This window comes from Gymnoscopelus braueri (genome assembly GCF_963280865.1).
Source record: "Gymnoscopelus braueri genome assembly, chromosome: 23".
In the NCBI taxonomy this organism is placed as follows: Eukaryota; Metazoa; Chordata; class Actinopteri; order Myctophiformes; family Myctophidae; genus Gymnoscopelus; species Gymnoscopelus braueri.
Window position 1 is genome coordinate 31121070 of NC_137625.1, and position 22427 is coordinate 31143496.

At 40.8% G+C, this 22427-nt stretch overlaps 1 protein-coding gene and 1 long non-coding RNA gene across 3 annotated transcripts; both read left to right on the top strand.

Annotated features, from left to right (window-relative positions):
• The first annotated feature begins 4666 nt into the window (after nucleotides 1–4666).
• LOC308079806 (C-C motif chemokine 3-like) lies at nucleotides 4667–7894 on the top strand. Its single transcript, XM_080421408.1, has 3 exons — nucleotides 4667–4811; nucleotides 5379–5490; nucleotides 7369–7894. The coding sequence occupies exons 1-3, from the start codon at nucleotides 4742–4744 to the stop codon at nucleotides 7463–7465; spliced, it is 279 nt and encodes a 92-aa protein (XP_080277534.1). The 5' UTR covers nucleotides 4667–4741; the 3' UTR covers nucleotides 7466–7894.
• A 4952-nt stretch (nucleotides 7895–12846) lies between these two features.
• On the top strand, nucleotides 12847–18316 carry LOC308079807. 2 transcript variants are annotated; one of them, XR_013932634.1, is made up of 4 exons: nucleotides 12847–13040; nucleotides 16219–16333; nucleotides 16718–16854; nucleotides 17747–18316. It is a non-coding gene; the product is annotated as an uncharacterized lncRNA (long non-coding RNA). The 2 variants fall into 2 exon arrangements; XR_013932635.1 differs by lacking the exon at nucleotides 17747–18316 and having other exon boundaries at nucleotides 16718–17738.
• Nucleotides 18317–22427: the final 4111 nt, after the last annotated feature.

Genomic DNA, 22427 nt, shown 5'->3' on the forward strand with positions numbered 1-22427 from the left:
TTACTGGAAAGCATGGTTGGAGTTTCACCACAAGAACCCCATCGTCTCTACTCTGCATGTCATAATAGAGTAGGTGAACATTTGGCGATAACAGCTGATCTACAAGCTCACGATGTGTTGCGTGGTCTGGTGATGCGCTGTGAAGTATCATGTGTTCTTACTTTGAACAACAAAATAACAATAAGTGGAAAAACTATATTGAGATGACCAACGGTACTAATTAAAGCAGTACTATTTAGGTCTTTTATCAATCTAAGCCATGGTTAAATGTAATGGATATGTGTGCGTGCATGTGTGTGTGTGCGTGTGTGTGTGCGTGCATGTGTGCATGTGTGCGTGTGCGTGTGCATGTGCGTGTGTGTGTGCTTGTGCGTGCGTGCGTGCGTGCGTGCGTGCGTGCGTGTCTGCTTTCAATTTGGTTTATTGAAAGCATGACTGTTAAGATACTTTTATTAGTAGAGCGTAATAGCAATACGATCGTGCACTTTTTGTATGAAGGCTGAAACTTTCAGCATAATTAGTAAATAATATCCTACTATATAATTGGAGTAACCTCTGTCTGTCCGTCTTGGTGTCCGTCTTGGTGTCTTGGGTCGACCGGGTATGGGCTAGTAACATTAATTTTCAGAAGGGGAGGGAAGTAAAATTTGACCTCTGAGGGGTCAAATCCAAGATGGCCGCCCGTTTACAGGGTCTGAATGTCTAAATACTTAAAAAAAAACATTTAAGGCGTTCTTTCCAACTAAGTTGGGGTTGCCCATTCATTTGATGATACTTTACTACCACATCAGTATGAACAGTACGTATGGTCACCTTGTTACACCCCTTTAGCACAGTATCTGCCACATGCAGGAGCAGACAAGTGTCAGCCTCCTCTTGTGAACATGGGGCAAGGCAGGCCAAGTTTGAATCAGCAGGAGAATCAGGAGAACAGACGACTCCACTTCCATTGGTTGCATAAAGTTCCTTGCCCCCTAGAGGAATGTTAATTAATTAATTGTCTAAACCCCTTCAGATGTGCATTGTTGGTGTCGCCTATATAAGACACCCATGTTTGTTACACTGGCATTTGTTGATTCTGAGGAAATCATTGCAATATTTTTTTGGGCACATTTTTACCTTGACCTCGACCTAAATGCATTTCCTTGAAATCTGGTGATCTCGAAAGTATCACCAAATGAAAAGGCATCCCCTATTTAGTTGGAAATGATACTTTAAACATTTTTCTACTGTGTTTGGTTCTAACATGATGGAAATAGTCGGGAGTTAACCCGCTGTACTATATTGTGTTCTGGCTTTTAACATTTGTTTTAGTTTATCCCTGACACACACACACACACACACGGATAATGATCCATGAAAAGATATATTCTGTCCTTATCGGTTTACAACTCGGACGGCGCTGATTCGACTAGCAGAGCATCGACCGGTCAACGCGGGCACTCGCGCCTGGAGGCGTGAGGGCGCGCCTCCTCGGCCTCAAGCTCAGCTGAGTCGGCGCGCCTCCGTCATGGACAATAACTATTATCACGTGTGCGTGTGAACGTTCAGTGTTCCCCTAGCGCAGCTTCCTGGTTGCTATGTGGGGGGGACAACAAAAGCCAGGTCCGCGTCGCATCAAAGCCCAGCCTCGCGGCGCCGTCTCCTCCTCCTCATCCTCCTCCTCCTCCTCCTCCTCCTTTTAGCCTCGCGTAATAAACCCTGTCTCGAAAAGCCCCGCCTCGCCCCGAAGCCCCGCGCATAAAAACAAGCGCTCCGTTTTCAATTTCCCTGGTTCTCCAATTTCCCTGTGACACACGTTTTAAAGCGAACATTTTTAACTCCGATCTGTGCTTCTGGCTTTGATTGATTGATTGAATATTTTATTAGGCAAAACATGTAAAACAGCACAGTTACATTTAAAATACTTTGTCTAACAGGTCCGTTCATAAAAGTCCTTGCGGACTTGTTTCCAATGAGGGCCTTGGTATTCAATTCATAGGCATATATAGTGGCACCACAGTTCAAATATCATTACAAAATAAACAGCAAAAAAATAAACACTATGTACAACAAAACCAAAAAAAATGAGGGAAAACAAAAACAAAAAAAACAATATGTACAAGAACAGGGGGGGGGAGGGTCTGCTGTCTAACGGGAAAATGGTACTACCTCCTCCTTTGGCCTCCTGAAAGGTGATTTTTTTAAGGCTCTTTTAAATGAGCCCAGCGAACTGCATTTTTTGAGGGATGGAGTTAGACTATTCCAATCCTGGGTGGCAGTGCTGTAGAAGGAGAATTTGCCCATGTTTGATTTATGGGTGGGTGGTACCAAATTGTTGTTAATGCTCCCTCTGGTATTGTGACTGTGGGTGTCGCTAACCTTTTGGAGGTATTTACTCAGATATGCGGGAATAGGGGGCATATCGGGCAAATTTGCATTTACAATTTTGAAGGCCAGTCCCATTTTTAGTTGTTTAACCCTGTCTTCCACTCTGAGCCAGGCCCAGCCTAGGCTGGCAAAATGGGTGGGAGAAAGGTGGGTCATGGGCCCCAATCCGAGGAGTAGCCGAATCAGTTTGTTTTGGGAGGTTTGAAGCTTAGTCTTCAGTGGCGGTCCCTGGAATGCCTGAGATGGGGGTCCGCGGCCAAATACATTTTGGGGGGTCCTTGACGTGGAAAAGTTGGAGCACCACTGATATAGCAACATATTTCTTTCTTTTTCTATATATATTCAAAGATTTGCACAAATGTTCGCGATTTTTCAAAAAATAGCAGATCTGCAAGCTCATAGCACGGCACTCGTGCGCTATGAGGAAAAAACATGCACACTCTTTCACTTTGATAAAGGCACACATCACTTTCACTTTGAGGAGGCAGACATTAAGAACACACTCTTTCACTTTCAATAGCATCTGTTTGTATGAGCAGACCCATCAGCATCACCACAGCTGTTGAAGGGGGATGGAGAGATCATTTGTTCCACAAGGACCACTGAGAAACCAACAAGATCATCCCTCTCCATGAGGATGCCAAGTGCCGTCCCTTTTGTCATGTCCTCCTCAGAACAAGTTGCAGCTTGTGTGTGTGTGTGTGTGTGTGTGTGTGTGTGTGTGTGTGTGTGTGTGTGTGTGTGTGTGTGTGTGTGTGTGTGTGTGTGTGTGTGTGTGTGTGTGTGTGTGTGTGTGTGTGTGTCTCTCTCTCTCTCTCTACCAACACACCTCAGAACTGCGTCCAGAATCTCATCAGAGCTGTGCAGTCCAGACAGGCCTAACAAGCCAAATGTGAGAGTGGGGTGACACAGGGCTGTCTTGTACAACAAAAGTTCATAGATGAACACCAAGCTTTGCTTTATATGACAAATGGAACAGGTCGCCTAGTTTTGTTGGTTTTGTCACTCTATCCTGACAATAACTACATTTGAAACATTGCAGCAGATGCATGCGCAGTGACATACTGTAGCAAAGTAATAATAATATAATAATACATACGATGTATATAGCGCTTTTCTAGGTACTCAAAATCGCTTTACAGATCATAAAAACTACTTTATTAGGAAGGTTAAAAGGGTTAAAAAACTATAAAAGAAAGGTAAAAAAAAAGGGGGGGGGGGGGTTTATGTATAGAATGTGAGCCTGAAAAGGTGGGTTCTGAGTGTGGTTTTACATGTGGTGAGGGTGGGGGCAGCTCTGATGTGAGTTCCACAGTGAGGGGGCGCGGCCACAGAGAAGGCCCTGTCACCCCAGGTTCAAGTACTAGCAGGCTAGCTATTTGATAAAGTGCACGTCTGCGTGTGTGTAAGTCAGTGTGTGTGTGTGTGTGTGTGTGTGTGTGTGTGTGTGTGTGTGTGTGTGTGTGTGTGTGTGTGTGTGTGTGTGTGTGTGTGTGTGTGTGTGTGTGTGTGTGTGTGTGTGTGTGTGTGTGTGTGTGTGTGTGTGTGTGTGTGTGTGCGTGCGTGCATTGCAGTTTTGAGCTCTTGCTTCTGCTGCTGTGGTTTGAGCGTTGCAACGACACCCACACAGACTCTCCATTACAATTTCATAAATACGTTTATATAGGCTAGCTACTTTAATAATGGAGCTTTTGATTCGACTGATGAGGACTGTTCAAGATTCAAAAATAATTATGTATTTACAGTTCTCTCCTTTTTATTACTTTCCTTTAATCAGTGTAAAAATAATGCACATATTGTTCCTCTCCTCTCCTCTCCTCTCCTCTCCTCTCCTCTCCTCTCCTCTCCTCTCCTCTCCTCTTCCCAGGCTGTGTTATACTTCCTGTCCCCTATATACTGTACACACACTATAGGGAAATATTGGAATTTCAATCAATTTTGAGTGTTGGATGCTTTAATGCCATTTGTATGTATTTAGAACACATACAGTACATTGGAATTTGAGTGTGGAGCTTCCATAGACAGGACAATTTACATTGAAACATTACAACATGCACAAGCACTGCAGCATGTGTAGCATTGCTATTTGATAAATTGCACGTCTATGCATCTTCTCAGTGCATTCAGGATGCACGTACAGTGTTATGATAAGTGCATTAACACCTCTCTGCTTTCTGTTCTCAAAATAAACTTTGACCACAGTTTGTTTCCTTAATTCTACCCCCCCACTACCAAAAGGTTAATCCCACCTACATTAATATGTGCCAACTAGACACATATAGAGACACATGTGCAACACAACACGCACATTAAAACATTCAGGGTTGTTGACTGCAGAGCGAGAGAGAGAGGTATAGACTGACAGACTACAATGATGAAGAAGATACCAGTAATTCTAGTGGCCTGCATGCTGCTCTTCTCAGCTCTGGCTGCAGCAGAGGGTAAGTCTATTCTCCTGTCTGCCATGTTTTTTTGGGCGGTGAAACCGCCCCTATAAGTGAGATTTGGAAAAATGTACAAATATCTTGGGCAGTGAAACCGGCCCTAAAAGTGAGGTTTGGAAATTTGTACAATTATCCTGCGCTGCGATTGGCCAATCACAATCTATTCAGGACTGTGATTGGCCAGTGTCACATGACACATGTGCATAGCCCTATATAAGCAACCATAACTTAAAAAAAACCAAAATATTGTTTTTTTTAAGTTATGGTTTTGTCCATCATAAAGTGTGTTTTACAAAAGATAAATGTATTTATCTTTTGTACATGATTGATCGACTCCATTCAGTATTGTGATTAGCTAGCAAGACACATGCTGACACTAAGTGGCTCTTTCAGATCAAAGCATATATATTGGTTGACTCCATTCAGTATTGTGGTTAGCTAGGAAGACACCGCCCACTTCACACAGGGTGTGATTTTTTTAATCATGGTGATTTAGGACGATCAAAGTGTTTTGGTTGTTGTTGTTTTTGTCTGACAATTTCTCACTCTGCCTCACTCTCCCAGAGAGCTTTGCTCCATCTCAGTGCTGTTTCAGCTACTACACCAAACCCGTTCCTAAGGACAACGTGGTGACATTCCAACGCACAGGCACTCACTGTGCTAAGGATGGTGTTGTGTGAGTATTACGTTATACTTACCATTGTATTGCACCTACGCGTAAATCTTGATGTGGATGATAGCGAGGGGTTGGAATGATGAATATAATATTATGTTGGCCAAGAATAGGGATAATGTATTTTTCTCTTGAAGCATGTTAGCAGTTTATAAAAAACGCAGGGATCAACATTATAAATGGCCCGCTGACCCGTAAGTACAATTTAAATCCTCCAGGCCAACAGAACACAGCTTGCACTTGCGCCACTCGGGCCAGTAAGAATAAAGGGATATCACACTCTCTGAGTCTTTCTAACATGTTTATTTGATATTTTTAAGGCTATTCTATACATTTATTTGATTGTGCGGTAGAGATTGACAGGAAACAGATAGACTGTCGGGGGAGTGACACGCAGCAAAAGTCCGCCGGGCTCGGGAATCTAACCCGCGCCTCGCTGTCAGGCTGCATCAGAGCCTGAATATGGTACACACCTTAACCCCAACACTCTCTGAGTCTAGTCTAGTATACCAATTTTGGATACTTTTAGACCATCATGGCAATTTCACAAAAATCATTACAAAACACCAGCACTACAGGGAAATAAAGTGAAGGCATTATTCTTACTGGCCCGAGCGGCGCAAATGCAAGTTGTGCTCTGTTGGCCTGGAGGATTTAAATTGTACTCACGGGTCAGCGGGCCATTTATAATGTTGATCCCTGCGTTTTTATAAACTGTTAACATGCTTCAAGAGACAGCTAATCAATACTAAAATGATATATCCATCATGATAAAATAATAAAACTGTTTGTGTCTTGTGACCCAGTGAGGAATGATGGAACAAAAAATACAATACCTCTACTGAGATTGTTTAATTACACTTACTCAGGGGCGTACCACCAAATGGGTGGTGGGGCCCTGGTGGGCCCTGGGGACAAAGATTGACAGTGGGCTCCCCTATACATTTTTTATTTAAAAAAAGTTTTTTTTTTAAATGTTTAGTTTATTTTATTTTATGCCCCCTCACCTGGGGCCCTAGTAACACAGTGCTACTTACTCCCCCCCCCCCCTGTGAAGCCCCTGGACTTACTGAATGAATGACTTGCTCCATTACTCGCTGATTGACCATTTCAGAATCAGAATCAGACTCTACTTTTTTGGTTTAGGGTGCGGTCACACCGAACTTTACCAACTTTACCAATCACTCTGCCAATGCTTTTCAATGGGAACGGAGCGGTTTGTTGCCATTCACGGATTTCTGCAGAATCATTGAAAAGCATTGGCAGAATCCACCGCATTGGCAGGATTAAAGTTCAGTGTGACCGACCGCACCCTTACAGATGTAAAGAAGTGGGTGAAATGTGTTTTTTTCTTTTTTTTTCACAAAGACAGAGAAAAAATAAAGGAGGGGAGGGGCAGGGAGTGCAAGGAGGTAAATAAATCAGTAAAGAAAAACATGTCTGTATACACATAGCATAAATCAGCATGCAGTATGTACATGACGTCAGACATAAGGTGCATAGTGTTAGACACTTCAGTAGGTCCACATAGCAGTAGGTAGGTACATGAGATTAGACATTAACCCATTAAGACCTGAGGCCGATTCTACAAATCAGTAGTTATCAAACTTTTTGTCAGCTTGTATATCTGCTATTTTTGAGAACCACTGTTCTAATTCCACTGTTATAAATCCTAAGAGTTTTCTGAAAAAGCATATGTTGCTATACATGTATAGCTAAAATCTAAAATGACACATGTTTTTCCGGTTTTAATGGATTAAGGTGCGAAAGAGTGTCAACACATTGTACCATTTGACTGGTTAGTGACTATGAAATATGAATACAATGTAAAATCAAACATCTTAATGATGGAATTCATTTCGATATCTATGTGTGTTCTAGGTTCACAATGAAGAACGGTGCCAAGCTCTGTGTTGACCGAACTCAGGACTGGGTCCAGAAAGCCATCTCCCACGTGGAGGCCAGAGCAGCAGCCTAATAAACCAAAGTGGGGGGTTCTGGGGGACTCAGGGCTGCCTAAAAGGTTGTTGACAACGCTGAAGCTTTGCTTTATGACAAATGGAAAAGGACACACAGTTTACTGGAAGTTAGTTAAAGGGCAATACCACTTCGCCATGATGTAACTCCAAATGTGGACAAGGAATCTAAAATAATTGCTCCTTTGATTAGAAAATGTATAATTAAAAATATACTCCTCATTGACTCCTCATCTCAACGTCACTCTTTAAGCACATATAAACGAATGCAAGCAAAGCTGATTCAGACAATATAGAACATCACCAAACCCAGTAATGCTTATTTATTTTGTCATACAAATTCAACTTCCTGCTGATTTTACTATTTGAAGATCCGGATCCGTGGATCCAGTCTGGGTTTTCCTCTTAATAAAAATAGCTAAATCAACAGGAATCTCCTCTCTCTCTCTCTCTCTCTCTCTCTCTCTCTCTCTCTCACCCCCCCCCCCCCCTGGAAATGCTTCAAACAACAAATTAAAAAGCAGAAATGTGTTTATCTTTGGTGATTTGTCATTCTTTCAGTTTTGCTTTAGTGCAGATTTGGTTTAAAGTTTAATCAGGTGTTGAATATAGTGATGTAAACTGTAAACATGATGATGCATTGTTGATATTGTTTGCTGATGCAATAAAACAAGCATTTTTTATTTCCTATTTAATTCATACTTTGGTTGTGTTTGCGCAGAAGCTTAAGTCAAGCCTAATGTATTTACAGTATAAAGCATTAAAATAACCCACGTTGATGAAATGCTGTAAAGGCCAGGATAGAGTACATTTTTCCCCATGGAAAAAAATACGCATGGCATTTATATAAAAATATTCACACAGATATACTAGTTCCATGTGTGAGAAAATATAAATCACTAAAGTGTCTGCATGAATCCACACTCGTAAAGTCTCTCACATTGCAGGCATAGTCAGTGCACCCCCACGGCCAGCAGATGGCGTCTTTTCATTTAAGGTTGAGTTAAATGTCATTGGGTGAAGCACTACTTGCAGTCTTTCTTACTTCATAGACCTATGTATGGGACCCAGCATGTGTGTGTGTGTGTGTGTGTGTGTGTGTGTGTGTGTGTGTGTGTGTGTGTGTGTGTGTGTGTGTGTGTGTGTGTGTGTGTGTGTGTGTGTGTGTGTGTGTGTGTGTGTGTGTGTGTGTGTGTGTGTGTGTCTCATGCTCACAACACATCGACACGTTGTGAGCTTGTAAATCAGCTTTTTACTTTTTTGTTCTAAAATGTTTGAATCTCACCCCTGACAAATACCCTGTATTACAATAAGCTAACACTAAAACTAATACAAACTAAACTTCAGCCAATAATTTTTTTAAATATAAAATTAACTAAACTAGAAAATTCACTTTGAAAACAAATTAAAACAAACTGAAAATTATAAACATAAAGTCAAATGAAAAAAAAAGAGTAACTATAATAACATTGACGTGTACGTGAGTGTGTGAGTGTTTTGTTGTCATTTGTAAGTATTCAGAAAACATACATTAGGAATAGAGTTTGGAGCTCTCAGATATAAGAGTAAAAAGAGGGCAAACAGAAAAATATTACAAAAACGTATGATTATAATAATACAAATAAGAATGACTATATTACATTGAAACATTACAGCATGTGCAAGCAGCACGTGCAGTATAATCAGTGCTATTGAATACCCTTTACGTCTGTGTGGATTTTACAAATATTGAAGCAATGAAAGTATTAAAAAAACACTTTTGACTAAACCTCCATTGGATCCTCAAACTGTCAATAAAAGTAATGATTGTACAGTAACTCCAACTTGTGGAGTTAGGGTGCGGTCACACCAAACTTTGATTCTGCCTAAACACTGACCACAGTTTGTTTCCTTCTTTCTAGGTACCTAATTAGCATTATGATTGTGTTTATGACTGAGACTGCAACAGGTCAATAAATATTACAACATGTTTTATACGTAAATGGTAAATAAAGTTTTATTAATTTGACATATTGTAGTTTAACATAGGGTGTGGTACACCAAGGAATAGAAGGACGAAACATTATTTGGGGTCAGACCTGTTAAACATTTCAGGTAAATGACAACTATCATCTATAATATTATCTTTAACAAACGGAAATATGTGACAGATATGACTTGCTGACAGTATGTGAGAAGGGGGTTACAGTGAAACTGAGTATGTTATGAGAATTGGTTTCTTAATGTCGTCACTCAGCGTGGTTTTACTGGAAAGCATGGTTGGAGTTTTACCACAAGAACGCGCATCTCTACTCTGCATGTCATAAAACAGTAGGTGAACATTCGGCAAAAACAGCTGATCAGCTCACAACATGTTGCATGGTGATGCGTTGTGAAGTATTATGTGTACTTACTTGGGATTTTACTTTTGCCTTTATTGGATAGTATTAGTGAAGATATACAGGAAACCGGGAGAGAGACACAGGGAATGACATGCAGCCGAGTTATATATGTCACAGGGAAATTGGCATTCTAGGGAAATTGAAAAAGGAGCACTCGTTTTTAGGCACGGGGCTTCGGCGAGAGGCGGGGATTTTCGAGAGAGGGTTTTTTACGCGAGGAGGAGGAGGAGGCGTGAGGCGGGGCTTTGATGCGAGGCGGCGAGAGGAGGAGGAGGAGGAGGCGGGGCTTTGATGCGAGGCGGACCTGGCTTTTGTTGTTCCCCCCCACATAGCAACCAGGAAGCTACGCTAGGGGAACGCTGAACACGCGTTCACACGCACACGTGATAAAAGCAGAGCTTGAGGCCGAGGAGACGCGCCCGAGCGCCTCCAGGCGCGAGTGCCCACGCCGACCGGCCGATGATGATCTGCTAGTCGAATAAGCGCTGTCCGAGTTGTAAACCGATAGGGGTAGAATAGATCTTTTCATGGGTTACTATCCATGTGTGCGTGTGTGTCGTGGATAAACTAAAACAAATGTTAAAAGCCAGAACACAATAAAATTATCTTAACAGTCATGCTTTCAATAAACCAAATTGACACACACGCGTGTGTGTGTGTGTGTGTGTGTGTGTGTGGTTGGGGCCATATATGTTAGTGCACTGTGGTTGGGAAGCCTTGTGGCTTGCATTGCCCTCTAGTGTTGGTTCTATAGAATTGCCTGGGGGCGGTGAAAACGAGCGCTCCTTATTCAATTTCCCTGGAATGCCAATTTCCCTGTAACATATAGAGACAGAGACAGAGACAGAGACAGAGATAAAGAGATACAACTTGATAGACTACAACCATAATCATAATGATGATGACTATAAGGATGAAGAAGATGCCAGTTATTCTAGTTGTCTTCATGATTCACACCCTAGCGATGTGCAGAAGCGGGCTTTGCACAACTCGTCATGGACACTGCTTGGCTAACGTCTCGCTCTAGCACGCCTCTACAATCCCCACTTATTTCAATGAAGCAACGATGTCACATTGTATTGAGATATGCAGCCAGTTGGCTTTTAGTTTTTTCCCCTTCAAAATCTTATATCAAAATTGGCTTAAGACTAACCGGGAGGCCGGTCACTATGACTCAGCCATAACCATACAGTATAAGGAGTTCCCAATGCAGCTACGCCCAAATATGGAGTGTGTTGTTTATAACCTCAATGCGTCGTCATGGCATCAGGTGCAAACAAATCAGGCGGCTCCACATTTTATTATTTTATTCTATTTTTTTGTTCTTTATTTACCCAGGGTAGTAGCTGAGCATAAGTGCTCATTTTCAGCAACGCCCTGCACATAGAAACACACAGATATACAGACATATTAAAACCTGGTAGCTGACTAGTAAAACCACAGTCTTATGCTGTTGGCCACTAAGCAGCTCCACTGGAGCAGTTGGGGTTCAGTGCCTTGCTCAAGGGCACTGCAGCGGTGTTGGGGAAGTGGTGAACATTCACTTCCCCACCCAGAGAGAGAGAGCAAATGACATAAAGCTGGATCTTTTCCCTGGAATGTTCTCAACACGCCCCTGTGCAGGTATATATATATATATATAGAGAGAGAGAGAGAGAGAGAGAGAAAGAGAGAGAGAGACTGAAACTAGTAGTAGTGAAACATACAACTTGACGGTGTAGACTGAAAGACTACAATCAGAATCATAATAATCATAATGATGATGACCATGGGGATGAAGAAAATACCATTTATTCTGGTGGTCTGCATGCTGCTGTTCTCAACTCTGGATGTCCTGGCACAGCGAGACAGTAAGTATTAACTTGTCCATTTTGGTTTCAATCCTTTTTACGATGGAGTGTGTTGTTTATAACCTCAATGCGTCGTCATGGCATCAGGTGCAAACAAATCAGGCGGCTCCACATTTTTTTATTTTATTCTATTTTTTTGTTCTTTATTTACCCAGGGTAGTAGCTGAGCATAAGTGCTCATTTTCAGCAACGCCCTGCACATAGAAACACACAGATATACAGACATATTAAAACCTGGGAGCTGACTAGTAAAACCACAGTCTTATGCTGTTGGCCACTAAGCAGCTCCACTGGAGCAGTTGGGGTTCAGTGCCTTGCTCAAGGGCACTGCAGCGGTGTTGGGGAAGTGGTGAACATTCACTTCCCCACCCAGATTTTTCCTGCCGGTCCGGGGATTCGAACCGGCAACCTTCCGTTAACGAGGGCGCTTCTCTAACCTTTAGGCCACCACTGCCCAAAATATATAAATATAACACACATATGGGCACAAAATTATATGCCCATATATGGGCATATACTGATGACATCAGCGATCTCCATATATGGGCATGTTGGTCAGATCGGCGGTGTGACGTAGGTGTGAGGTCTGCGTAGTGTTCAAAAGTAGCGAAAATCGCTGATCTACAAGCTCACAGAGCATCACAACTGTCTCAGTCTCAATGTGATGTGATACTTGTGATACGTATAGGTTTTATAGTGTCAAAAGTAAAAGGCAAGTAGGGTCACTGTCACTTTCCTCATCTGGCTGTCTTTGTTTCTCTTTGATTCTGCTCTCGTCTGCCCCCTCTCTCTTTCTTTCTTAAAAAAAAACATTTTAAAATAGTTCATAGGCTATAGCCTACATATATCTACAAGCTCACAACGTGTCCATGTAGATCGGCTATTTTCACCTATCATTATCACCATAGCTGGTTAGGGTTAGGTTAGGGCAAAATGTGTGTGTGTGTGTGAGAGAGAGAGAGAGAGAGAGAGAGAGAGAGAGAGAGAGAGAGAGAGAGAGAGAGAGAGAGAGAGAGAGAGAGAGAGAGAGAGAGAGAGAGAGAGAGAGAGAGAGAGAGAGAGCAAATGACATAAAGCTGGATCTTTTCCCTGGAATGTTCTCAACACGCCCCTGTGCAGGTATATATATATATATATATAGAGAGAGAGAGAGAGAGAGAGAAAGAGAGAGAGAGACTGAAACTAGTAGTAGTGAAACATACAACTTGACGGTGTAGACTGAAAGACTACAATCAGAATCATAATAATCATAATGACGATGACCATGGGGATGAAGAAAATACCATTTATTCTGGTGGTCTGCATGCTGCTGTTCTCAACTCTGGATGTCCTGGCACAACGAGACAGTAAGTATTAACTTGTCCATTTTGGTTTCAATCCTTTTTACGATGATCAAAGTTTGGTTGTTTTTGTTACACTGCATGTCACTATACACTATACATACATATTTTATATATAGAGAGAGAGAGAGAGAAAATGAAAGGAGAAGAATAATATAGGCTAACAGAAGAGAGAGAGATGAGGGATTTTGCTCAAATGTGATACATGTGCGTATACAGTATTTGATATACAATACATGCTGAAATGCCCCTGTGGCCGTGCCTATGTGGGTCAAACTTGCAGTACCCTAAAGACTGTAGTATCAGTGAGCACAGATCCAACCTGAAGGGGAAAAAAACAACTGGCTGCATATCTCAATACAATGTGACATTGCTTCATTGAAATAAGTGGAGATACATGTAGAGGCGTGCTAGAGCGAGACGTTAGCCAAGCAAGTGTCCATGACGAGTTGTGCAAAGCCCGCTTCTGCACATCGCTAGGGTGCGAATCATTCCGTCATTGTCAACATGGTACACTAAAGGATCCTGGTCAAGCATTAAAATATCCCAGGACATCCAGAGATGAGAACAGCAGCATGCAGACCACTAGATTAGAATAACTGGCATCTTCTACATCCTTATAGTCATCATCATTATGATTATGGTTGTAGTCTATCAAGTTGTATCTCTATCTCTATCTATATCTATATCTATATCCATATCTATATGAGCCTGACAGCTCGTTGCGGGTTCCAGTCCCGAGCCCTACGGCCTCGGCTGCATGTCATTCCCTGTGTCTCTCTCCCTATACTATCCAATAAAGGCAGAAAAAGCCAAAAGTAAAATCCCAAGTAAGTACACATAATACTTCACAACGCATCACCATGCAACATGTTGTGAGCTGATCAGCTGTTTTTGACGAATGTTCACCTACTGTTTTATGACATGCAGACTAGAGATGCGGGTTCTTGTGGTAAAACTCCAACCATGCTTTCCAGTAAAACCACGCTGAGTGACGACATTAAGAAACCAATTCTCATAACATACTCATTTTCTCTGTAACCCCCTTCTCACATACTGTCAGCAAGTCATATCTGTCACATATTTCCGTTTGTGAAAGATAATATTATAATTACCATGAATTAAGTGATGAGCTGTTTCTGTTGATGATAAAAGATTCATAGACAGACTTGTCGCCAGATGATAGTTGTCATTTACCTGAACTGTTTAACAGGTCTGACCCCAAATAATGTTTCGTCCTTCTATTCCTTGGTGTACCACACCCTATGTTAAACTACAATATGTCAAATTGATAAAACCTTACTTGCCATTCACGTATAAAACATGTTGTGATATTATTTTTTTCTTTTAAAGTTTATCTTAAGTTTATTTTTTTTTATGTATTTTTCATGGTAGCATACTGTAGCTGTAAGTGGAGTCTGGAAGCAATAAAATATATATTTACATACATTTACCAAATACAGAATGTTTTTGTCAGGTGGTTAGACTATTGGTTACAGGGACTGTCCTGCTGCAGTCTCAGTCATAAACACAATCTTCACACTCACAATCGTAATGCTAATTATGTACCTAGAAAGAAGGAAACAAACTGTGGTCAGTGTTTAGGCAGAATCAAAGTTTGGTGTGACCGCACCCTAACTCCATAAGTTGGAGTTACTATCATTACTTTTACCGACAGTTTGAGGATCCAACGGAGTTAGGAGGTTTAGTCAAAAGCGTTTTTTTTATACGTTTATACGTTTCATTGGTTCAATATTGATAATAAATATAGCTGCAAGCAGCAATAATACGGGGCCAGTGAATGCAGAAAGAAAAAAGAAAGAAGCAATGATAAGTAATATGCACAATAAGCCATAGAAACATAGAAGACTGAACTTGAGAGAAAGAAGACCATGCAATTAACAAATGAGCATTTTAAACCCTCACTGACCCTAACCTTAGTAAAACTATGCCTACCCCTAACCTCAATAAATACTACGCGTAAGCCTACGAATGCCAAAGCATGATCACCTCAACACATCGTCGGGGACAGGGATCGAACCAGCGACCTCTGGACTCACAGGCTGCCTTTCTTCTCATTGAGCTAGAGATATGATAGCCCTGGCAGTGTCGGTTGATATATATACGTTTTTCCGTCCCTGATGGACCAAGCCTCTGTTTTGCTAATGACAATGAGGATGAAAAAGAAGACCAGTTATTCTAGTGGTCTGCATGCTGCTGTTCTCATCTCTGGATGTCCTGGCAAGTCTATTGACTTGTCTGTCCTGGTTTTAATCAAGATTTTACGATGATTAACCGTTTTCTTTTTTCATCATACTTTGATGCTTGACCAGGATCCTTTAGTGTACCATGTTGACAATGACGGAATGATTCACACCCTAGCGGTGTGCAGAAGCGGGCTTTGCAAAACTCGTCATGGACACTTGCTTCGCTAACGTCTCGCTCTGGCACGCCTCTATCCCCACTTATTTCAATGAAGCAACAATGTCACATTCATAAGAGATATGCAGCCATTTGGCTATTAGTTTTTTTCCCCCTCAAGGTGGATCTGTGCTCACTGATACTACAGTCTTTAGGGTCCTGCTAGTTTGACCCACACGGTCACAGGGGCATTTCAGCATGTATTGTATATCAAATATACGCAAATGTACACATTTGAGCAGGTGTATCACATGTCCTTGAAAATAGGCTAGTTCCTTTGATTTTGATATAGCAAACTCCCTGTTAAAATGCACCAGAATATGTGAAATGACATACGTGAAACTTATAAAAAGTTCCTGGGGGAGGAGCCCCAAACCTGCCAAACTTGTCCCACCCACATTCATTTAAAACAATCTGTGTATCAGAACCTTGTCTTTACTAATTGTAACCCCTCTTTTACCTTTTAATTTGAATTCTATTGTTTTGCTCAGCCTTTCACACTTTTATAGGGTTTTTTTTTGTAAGGAAAATTATTGTTTTGTTTTGTAAAACGACTTTTGGTATCTAGAAAAGCTCTATAGAAATTGTATGTAGTATTATTATTATTATTATTATTATTTTGCTCTATTATCTGTGGTCATAGGGTTGTGTCCCCCACGAAGAAAATCGCCGGATGTTTCACTGTCTAATGTTGGCAGTTATGGTGTTGCCTAAAAAGGTCCTGGCAAGGGTCAACCTGAGCAGTATCTCCTCTCTTTCCCAGCCAATTTTGCTGGTCTGGCTGAGTGCTGCTTCAGTCATCGTACCAGACGCCTGCCTACAAACCGAGTGGTGAGATTCCAGCGCACACATATCCACTGTGCTCGGGATGCTGTTGTGTGAGTATTAAGTTATTATTTACTATTGTATTGTAATTATACATAAACCCTGAACACATTCTACAGGTGCAGTTGACATAATTATGCTCACACTCGGAGAGCACTGTTTACACACAAGAGTCAAGATACCAAGAAACAACTGACATGTCAGTTACCAGTTAATGTAGATGACAGTTAATGTAGATGACAGTTTTTTATTTTTTTCCCGCTTTTTTTTTGGTTTTAAAACTTTTTGTATTCATTTTTATTTGAACATAAACATAAACGTAAGTGTTTAGGATACATTCACTCATTCTGCATCTCATTGATGGGCTATGGACAGCTCAGTACAATGAAAGACATTGATGATGGGAAATCTTCTCTCTCTCTCTCTGTCTGTTCTAGGTTCACGATGAAGAATGGTCGCAGGTTATGTGTTGACCCAACTCAGAACTGGGTCCAGAAAATCATCACCATTGTGGAGTCCGGACAGGTCTAACACGCCAAAGTAGAGGGTTCTGTGTTACTCTGTCTAATACCTGGTACAAAGCAGTTCCAGACAACCAGTTGGTTTTGTGACAATCTTTGAGATGAATTACATTTTGAATCGATTTTGATTATTATTACAAAACATACAGTAACCACTTCAGCCTACATACATATATATATATATACATATACATATACATATACATATATATGTGTGTGTATATATATGTGTGTATATACATATACACACACAAATACATACATATATATACTGTACACACACACACACACACACACACACACACACACACACACACACACACACACACACACACACACACACACACACACACACACACACACACACACACACACACACACACACACAGTATATCTAAGTGGTGTTACAGTTTTTTCACTCATCTGCTTTAAATCACAGCTAAGGGGGTTGAACAACACATCATAGTATTTTTTAAATATGGATATTGGATTAGAATTAAATAAATAACTCATATCAATATAATATGTCAGTTATTTAGAGTGTGAACAGCTTTCTCGAAGAAGCTACATTTAGCTTTAAAGTGTAATGTCCAGAGGTCAACCACAGATCCCAGAACCCTTTCTCACAAAACTCCAAAATAATGATGGAGTGTACACGACCGAAAATAATTTCATCCACTTCTTAACACATGAAAACCTGTGAGATGACAATAGTTGATTTTCATTCTGTTAGGTTAGGGTTAAGTTTGTGAGTTATATGCCAATGTGGTAAAGACAGACACTGCCTTTCCCACTTTACCTTTATAGCCTCACATGTTCCATTATTTTCATTATTTTCTGTTTAACATATGCATTTATCATACTACTCATGTCATATTCATTTCATTTATACAAACAGAGACAATTGTTTGTTTAAAACATAACCACTTTATTTTATCTCAACAGTTTAAAGCTCCTCACCACACCAAACAAACACCCATACTTGCCATGTCCTCTTCCTGGTCTGAGGATATGAAAAGAGTAACACATGACCACAGTGCTCTTTATATGGAGGGTAGGGGAATTGGGACATACCATTTGACAGGGGAGTGTGGGATTTTTCTGTATAAGGTATATTTGATTGAAAAGAGGTGTGTTGTTAAACATGATTAATACTTACCTTTTGATTGATTTGAATGATTTCTGTAAAGTTTGGAAAATGTTTTCTTTGTTTGAGTTCACTAGTATTTTAGGTGAATGTGTTGAGGTTACCTGTCTTTTAAGACATGGTTGAGGCCACTAGGTAGAGGCCATACAGGTAGATGATATGAGTCAGTCTAGTCTCAGGCCTGGGTCAGTAAAGTCAGGGGCACCATGCTGCTGCGAAAGCGCTGCCCTTTCTATCAGTCTGACAGAGTCAGTTTAGTCTCTGGACTGTAAGTTTATTGTTTTGTGTTTTTTTTAATTAATTTTTTTAAAAACTATTTTTGAACATTTTTGTGCACCTTTAAGAAAAATAAATCTGGATTATTGCAACATCTGGTTTGTCATTCTGTCTACCTAGCCCTCATCCGAAAGAACTCTTTTACAGACAAAAAAAGAAAAAAATAAGAAAAAATTACAGTAAGCCTTGATAGTCGGCCAACTGGATCTGCTCCTGGAAAATATTCTGTTCCCTGGAATGCTCTATACTAGGGGTTTTCAACAGGTGGTCCGTGGATCACTTGTGGTCCCTGAAGGTATTGCTTGTGGTCCCTGACCATGTCGCAATATGTTTTTTTCTTCTTGTTCCATGGAACAGTGCATATTATCGACCTGGTATGATGACATGTCAATGTTGTCAGTTTCTGGGAAGTTGGATGTCAAGAAATTCCACAGAAATGGGAGTTAGAATCTCAAGAAGAGGAAGTGTACCGGATTGCCTGATGGAGTCATCATTATTAGGAAATGTGGCCATATAATTGCATGTGTCTGTGTAGTCCATGGACCACTGGTTGAGAAACAGTGGGATGTATCATGGGATGCATGCATACAGTAGCAAGTGTTAGCAAAGCACTAATCTTATCACTGCAAAAAAAAAGGCAGTCTAAATATAAGGGGAAACAATTGTATTGAGAGGAAATAGACTAGCAACAAGACAAATTATCTGCCAGTGGATCAAGAGAATTATACTTGGTAAGAATTCTTGAAAGTAGAAGAAATATCTAGGCTTTAGGGAAGTTGGGAACTCTTTAAATAAGTGATTCAAACCTCATTCCAAGCACTGGATTAAGTCATATAAACTCAAAACTAGTTTGCAAAGCTCTTGAATTAAGTGTTTATAAACTCATTCCAAGCACTGCATTAAGTCAAATAGACTCATAACTAGCTTGTATAGCTTGTATTCACATTAGTGGTAAAACCTAATTCCAAGCACTGGATTAAGTCAAATAGACTCATAACTGGGTTGTAAATATCTTCAAATAAGTGGTGAAACCTCATTCCAAGCACTGTATTAAGTCAAATAGACTCATAACTAGCTTGAAGATCTCATCAAAAAACTCATTCCAAGAGAGAGAGAGAGAGAGAGAGAGAGAGAGAGAGAGATGGATCTTTTCCCTGGAAAGTTCTCAACACGCCCCCGTGCAGAGATAAAGAGAGAGAGACTGAAACTACCAGAGACAGTGAAACAGATAGATACAACTTCACGGTATAGACTGAAAGACTACAATCATAATCATAATAATAACGATGACAATGAGGATGAAGAAAATACCAGTTATTCTAGTGGTCTGCATCCTGCTGTTCTCATCTCTGGATGTCCTGGCACAACAAAACAGTAAGTATTTGTCCTATCTTAGCCATAAGCAACCGGCAGAAAAGGGAAAAGGGTAGATGTACCTTCTCTGTCTTCTCTGAGTAAGTTATAGTCCTGTTGGATCGTTGGTCACTGACATGTGTCATTAGGGTCCTGTTTGTCCCACGTACTGTAGGCGAGGCCACAAGAGCTTTTGATGTGCCGGTATATCATTTAAAATATACGTGTATCACTTTTAGGAACGCATCTGTGTGTCATTTTTAGATTTCTTTGGCGATTCAAAAATAGCAGATCTACAAGCTCATAGCGCGGCACCGAGTGCCGCGCTATGAGCTTGTAGATCTGCAGTTTTTTTTTTTAAATCTTGAAAATTTGTGCAAATCTTTGAATATAATGTATATATACGTTTTAAAGCGAACATTTTTAACTCCGATCTGTGCTTCTGGGGGTCCCTGGAATGCCTGAGATGGGGGTCCGCGGCCAAATAAATATGATTTTGGGCGTCCTTGACGTGGAAAAGTTGGAGCATCACTGATATAGCAACATATTTTTTTCTTTTTTAAACTGTTTGTAGAATATATATTCAAAGATTTGCACAAATGTTCGCGATTTTTCAAAAATAGCAGATCTACAAGCTCATATACTGTAGCGCGGCACTCGGTGCTATGAGCTTGTAGATCTGCTATGTTTGAATAGCCAAAGAAACCTTAAAATGACACACAGACGTGTTCCCGGTCTCAATGGGTTAAATGAAATATGCATGCCCACATTTGTCTTGGAACATACACTTAGTCCTTTTATTTCAATCTTTTTCCATGACTAGTGGGAGTGAAGTTCCGGGATCCAATAGGATTGTGTTCAGACCCGTATCTAATATCTGGTGATGTTTTTCTCACTCTCTCACAGACGATGGCGTTCCAGCTGAGTGTTGTTTCAACTATTACCCCAATCGCCTGCCTAAGGACAGAGTGGTGAAACTCCAGCGCACAAACATCCATTGTATTAAGGATATGTTATACTTACTATTTAGACCAGGGGTCATCAACGTTTTCAGGCCAAGGACCCCCTAGCTGAGAGAGAGATGAAGCAGGGACCCCCTCTAAATTGTATAAAATTGTGTTTCAGATGAAACTTTTTTTGTTTACTTGGTCTGCTCTTTTTCCCCTCTACACCAAACACCTCTTTGCCAAAAATAGCAGATCTACAAGCTGACAGCAGCGCGAGGCGTTGTGAGCTTGTAGATCGGCTATTTATGGCTAAAGTTCTCCTCAGAAAAGGGATGCTAGGGTTCAAGTGGTTAAGGTAAAAAAAAAAATCATATCACTCAAAGATTTGGCGGACCCCTTGTAGTAACTCCAAGGTGTGTGTGTGTGTGTGTGTGTGTGTGTGTGTGTGTGTGTGTGTGTGTGTGTGTGTGTGTGTGTGTGTGTGTGTGTGTGAAAATATTCTCATCTCTGTCTGCTCTAGGTTTTGAGCAGACAGAATGGTCGAAAATTCTGTACTGACCCAACTCAGCAATGGGTCCAGGATATCATCTCCTACGTGGAGTCCAGACCACAGAACCCATAATCTCTGCCTCCCAGAGAGAACAAGACACATTTGAGAGCTCTGGGGATTCAGGACTGCCTACAGTAATACCTATATACAACAACGTTCCAGACCAGTTGGTTTTATGACAATGCTTTGAGATGAACACCAAGCTTTGCTTCATGACAAATGCAACAGGTCACCCAGTTAACTAGTGGTAACTATTAACTAGTTCATCTACCAGCTTTCTCTAGTCTTGTTTGTTTTTTCTCTCTACAATATTGTACCTTAAACAACACAAAAGCATTTTCATATGAATCGGTAGTAATAAATTGTTTTCAGTGCAGGTTTTCTTTTGGTATGTATTTTAATGATAAATTGATGATATTGCTTTCTGATACAATAAAAAAACATTTTCAAACATTATTTCTACATATTTCTGTTGTGCTTTCCATCACGGTCTGAGTCCGGACGGAATGTAGGACCCAAGCGCAGGAGAGACAGAGGCTGAACAGGTCGGTTTCATTAACTCATAAGGTAGGACTGAAAACTGAGAAAAATGAAAACCAAGACATACTACACGCAACAGAAGATAATGAACAAGCACTGAAGCTGTGCTAACACAGGGTTTAAATAGACAGGGAAATAATAAGACACAGGTGAACTCAACAGACAATCTACACTGGGATAGGCTGGGGGACTAAGAGGACACAGGAGGAGAACATGACTAATCAAAGGGTAGGTGAGACAAGACAGGCAACAGCTACAAAGAGAACAGGAAACAAAGGAGCGATACTACAAAATAAGGTACAGGAATGTAAAGCAAAACCCAACACGGAAACAAGGACTGCAACAGTACTTCAGAATAACAGAACATACAAATGGAACGACACAACAGAAGAATGACCTACAAAGGCCTAAGAAGGGTCCAATACCAAATAAGGGCAGACAAGGGCTAAATAATAAAGACAAAGTCCAAGGCCCGAGGAGCGGACCGTGACACTTGCATAGTAGCCGAAGTCAAGTAAAGGTATTTATAAAGCACATTTAAAAACAACCAACATTGACCAAAGTACCGTATAAAATCTCAAATACAAGAAACGCAGAACTAAAGAACACACACAGCTTATTACAGGTACAATTAAACAATACATAGAGGCACAAGCCAAAACATCAGTCACATCGGGATGATCCATTAATTGTTAAATGCAACCTTTGGGCCTGAGTCAATGGAGGGTCGGATGTTATAGGGAGAAGATGTTGTTCTACAGTCTAGGAGGTGGTGCTGTGACAGCAAAGGTACGGTTCCCTGAATTTAAGTTT

What these genes read in the sequence shown, in the direction of transcription:
- LOC308079806 (XM_080421408.1), top strand. Translation starts at nt 4,742, where the DNA reads ATGATGAAGAAGATACCAGTAATTCTAGTGGCCTGCATGCTGCTCTTC. An exon ending in AGCTCTGGCTGCAGCAGAGG is followed by an intron (nt 4,812 to 5,378) that starts GTAAGTCTATTC and finishes TCACTCTCCCAG; the next exon opens with AGAGCTTTGCTCCATCTCAG. An exon ending in TGTGCTAAGGATGGTGTTGT is followed by an intron (nt 5,491 to 7,368) that starts GTGAGTATTACG and finishes TGTGTGTTCTAG; the next exon opens with GTTCACAATGAAGAACGGTG.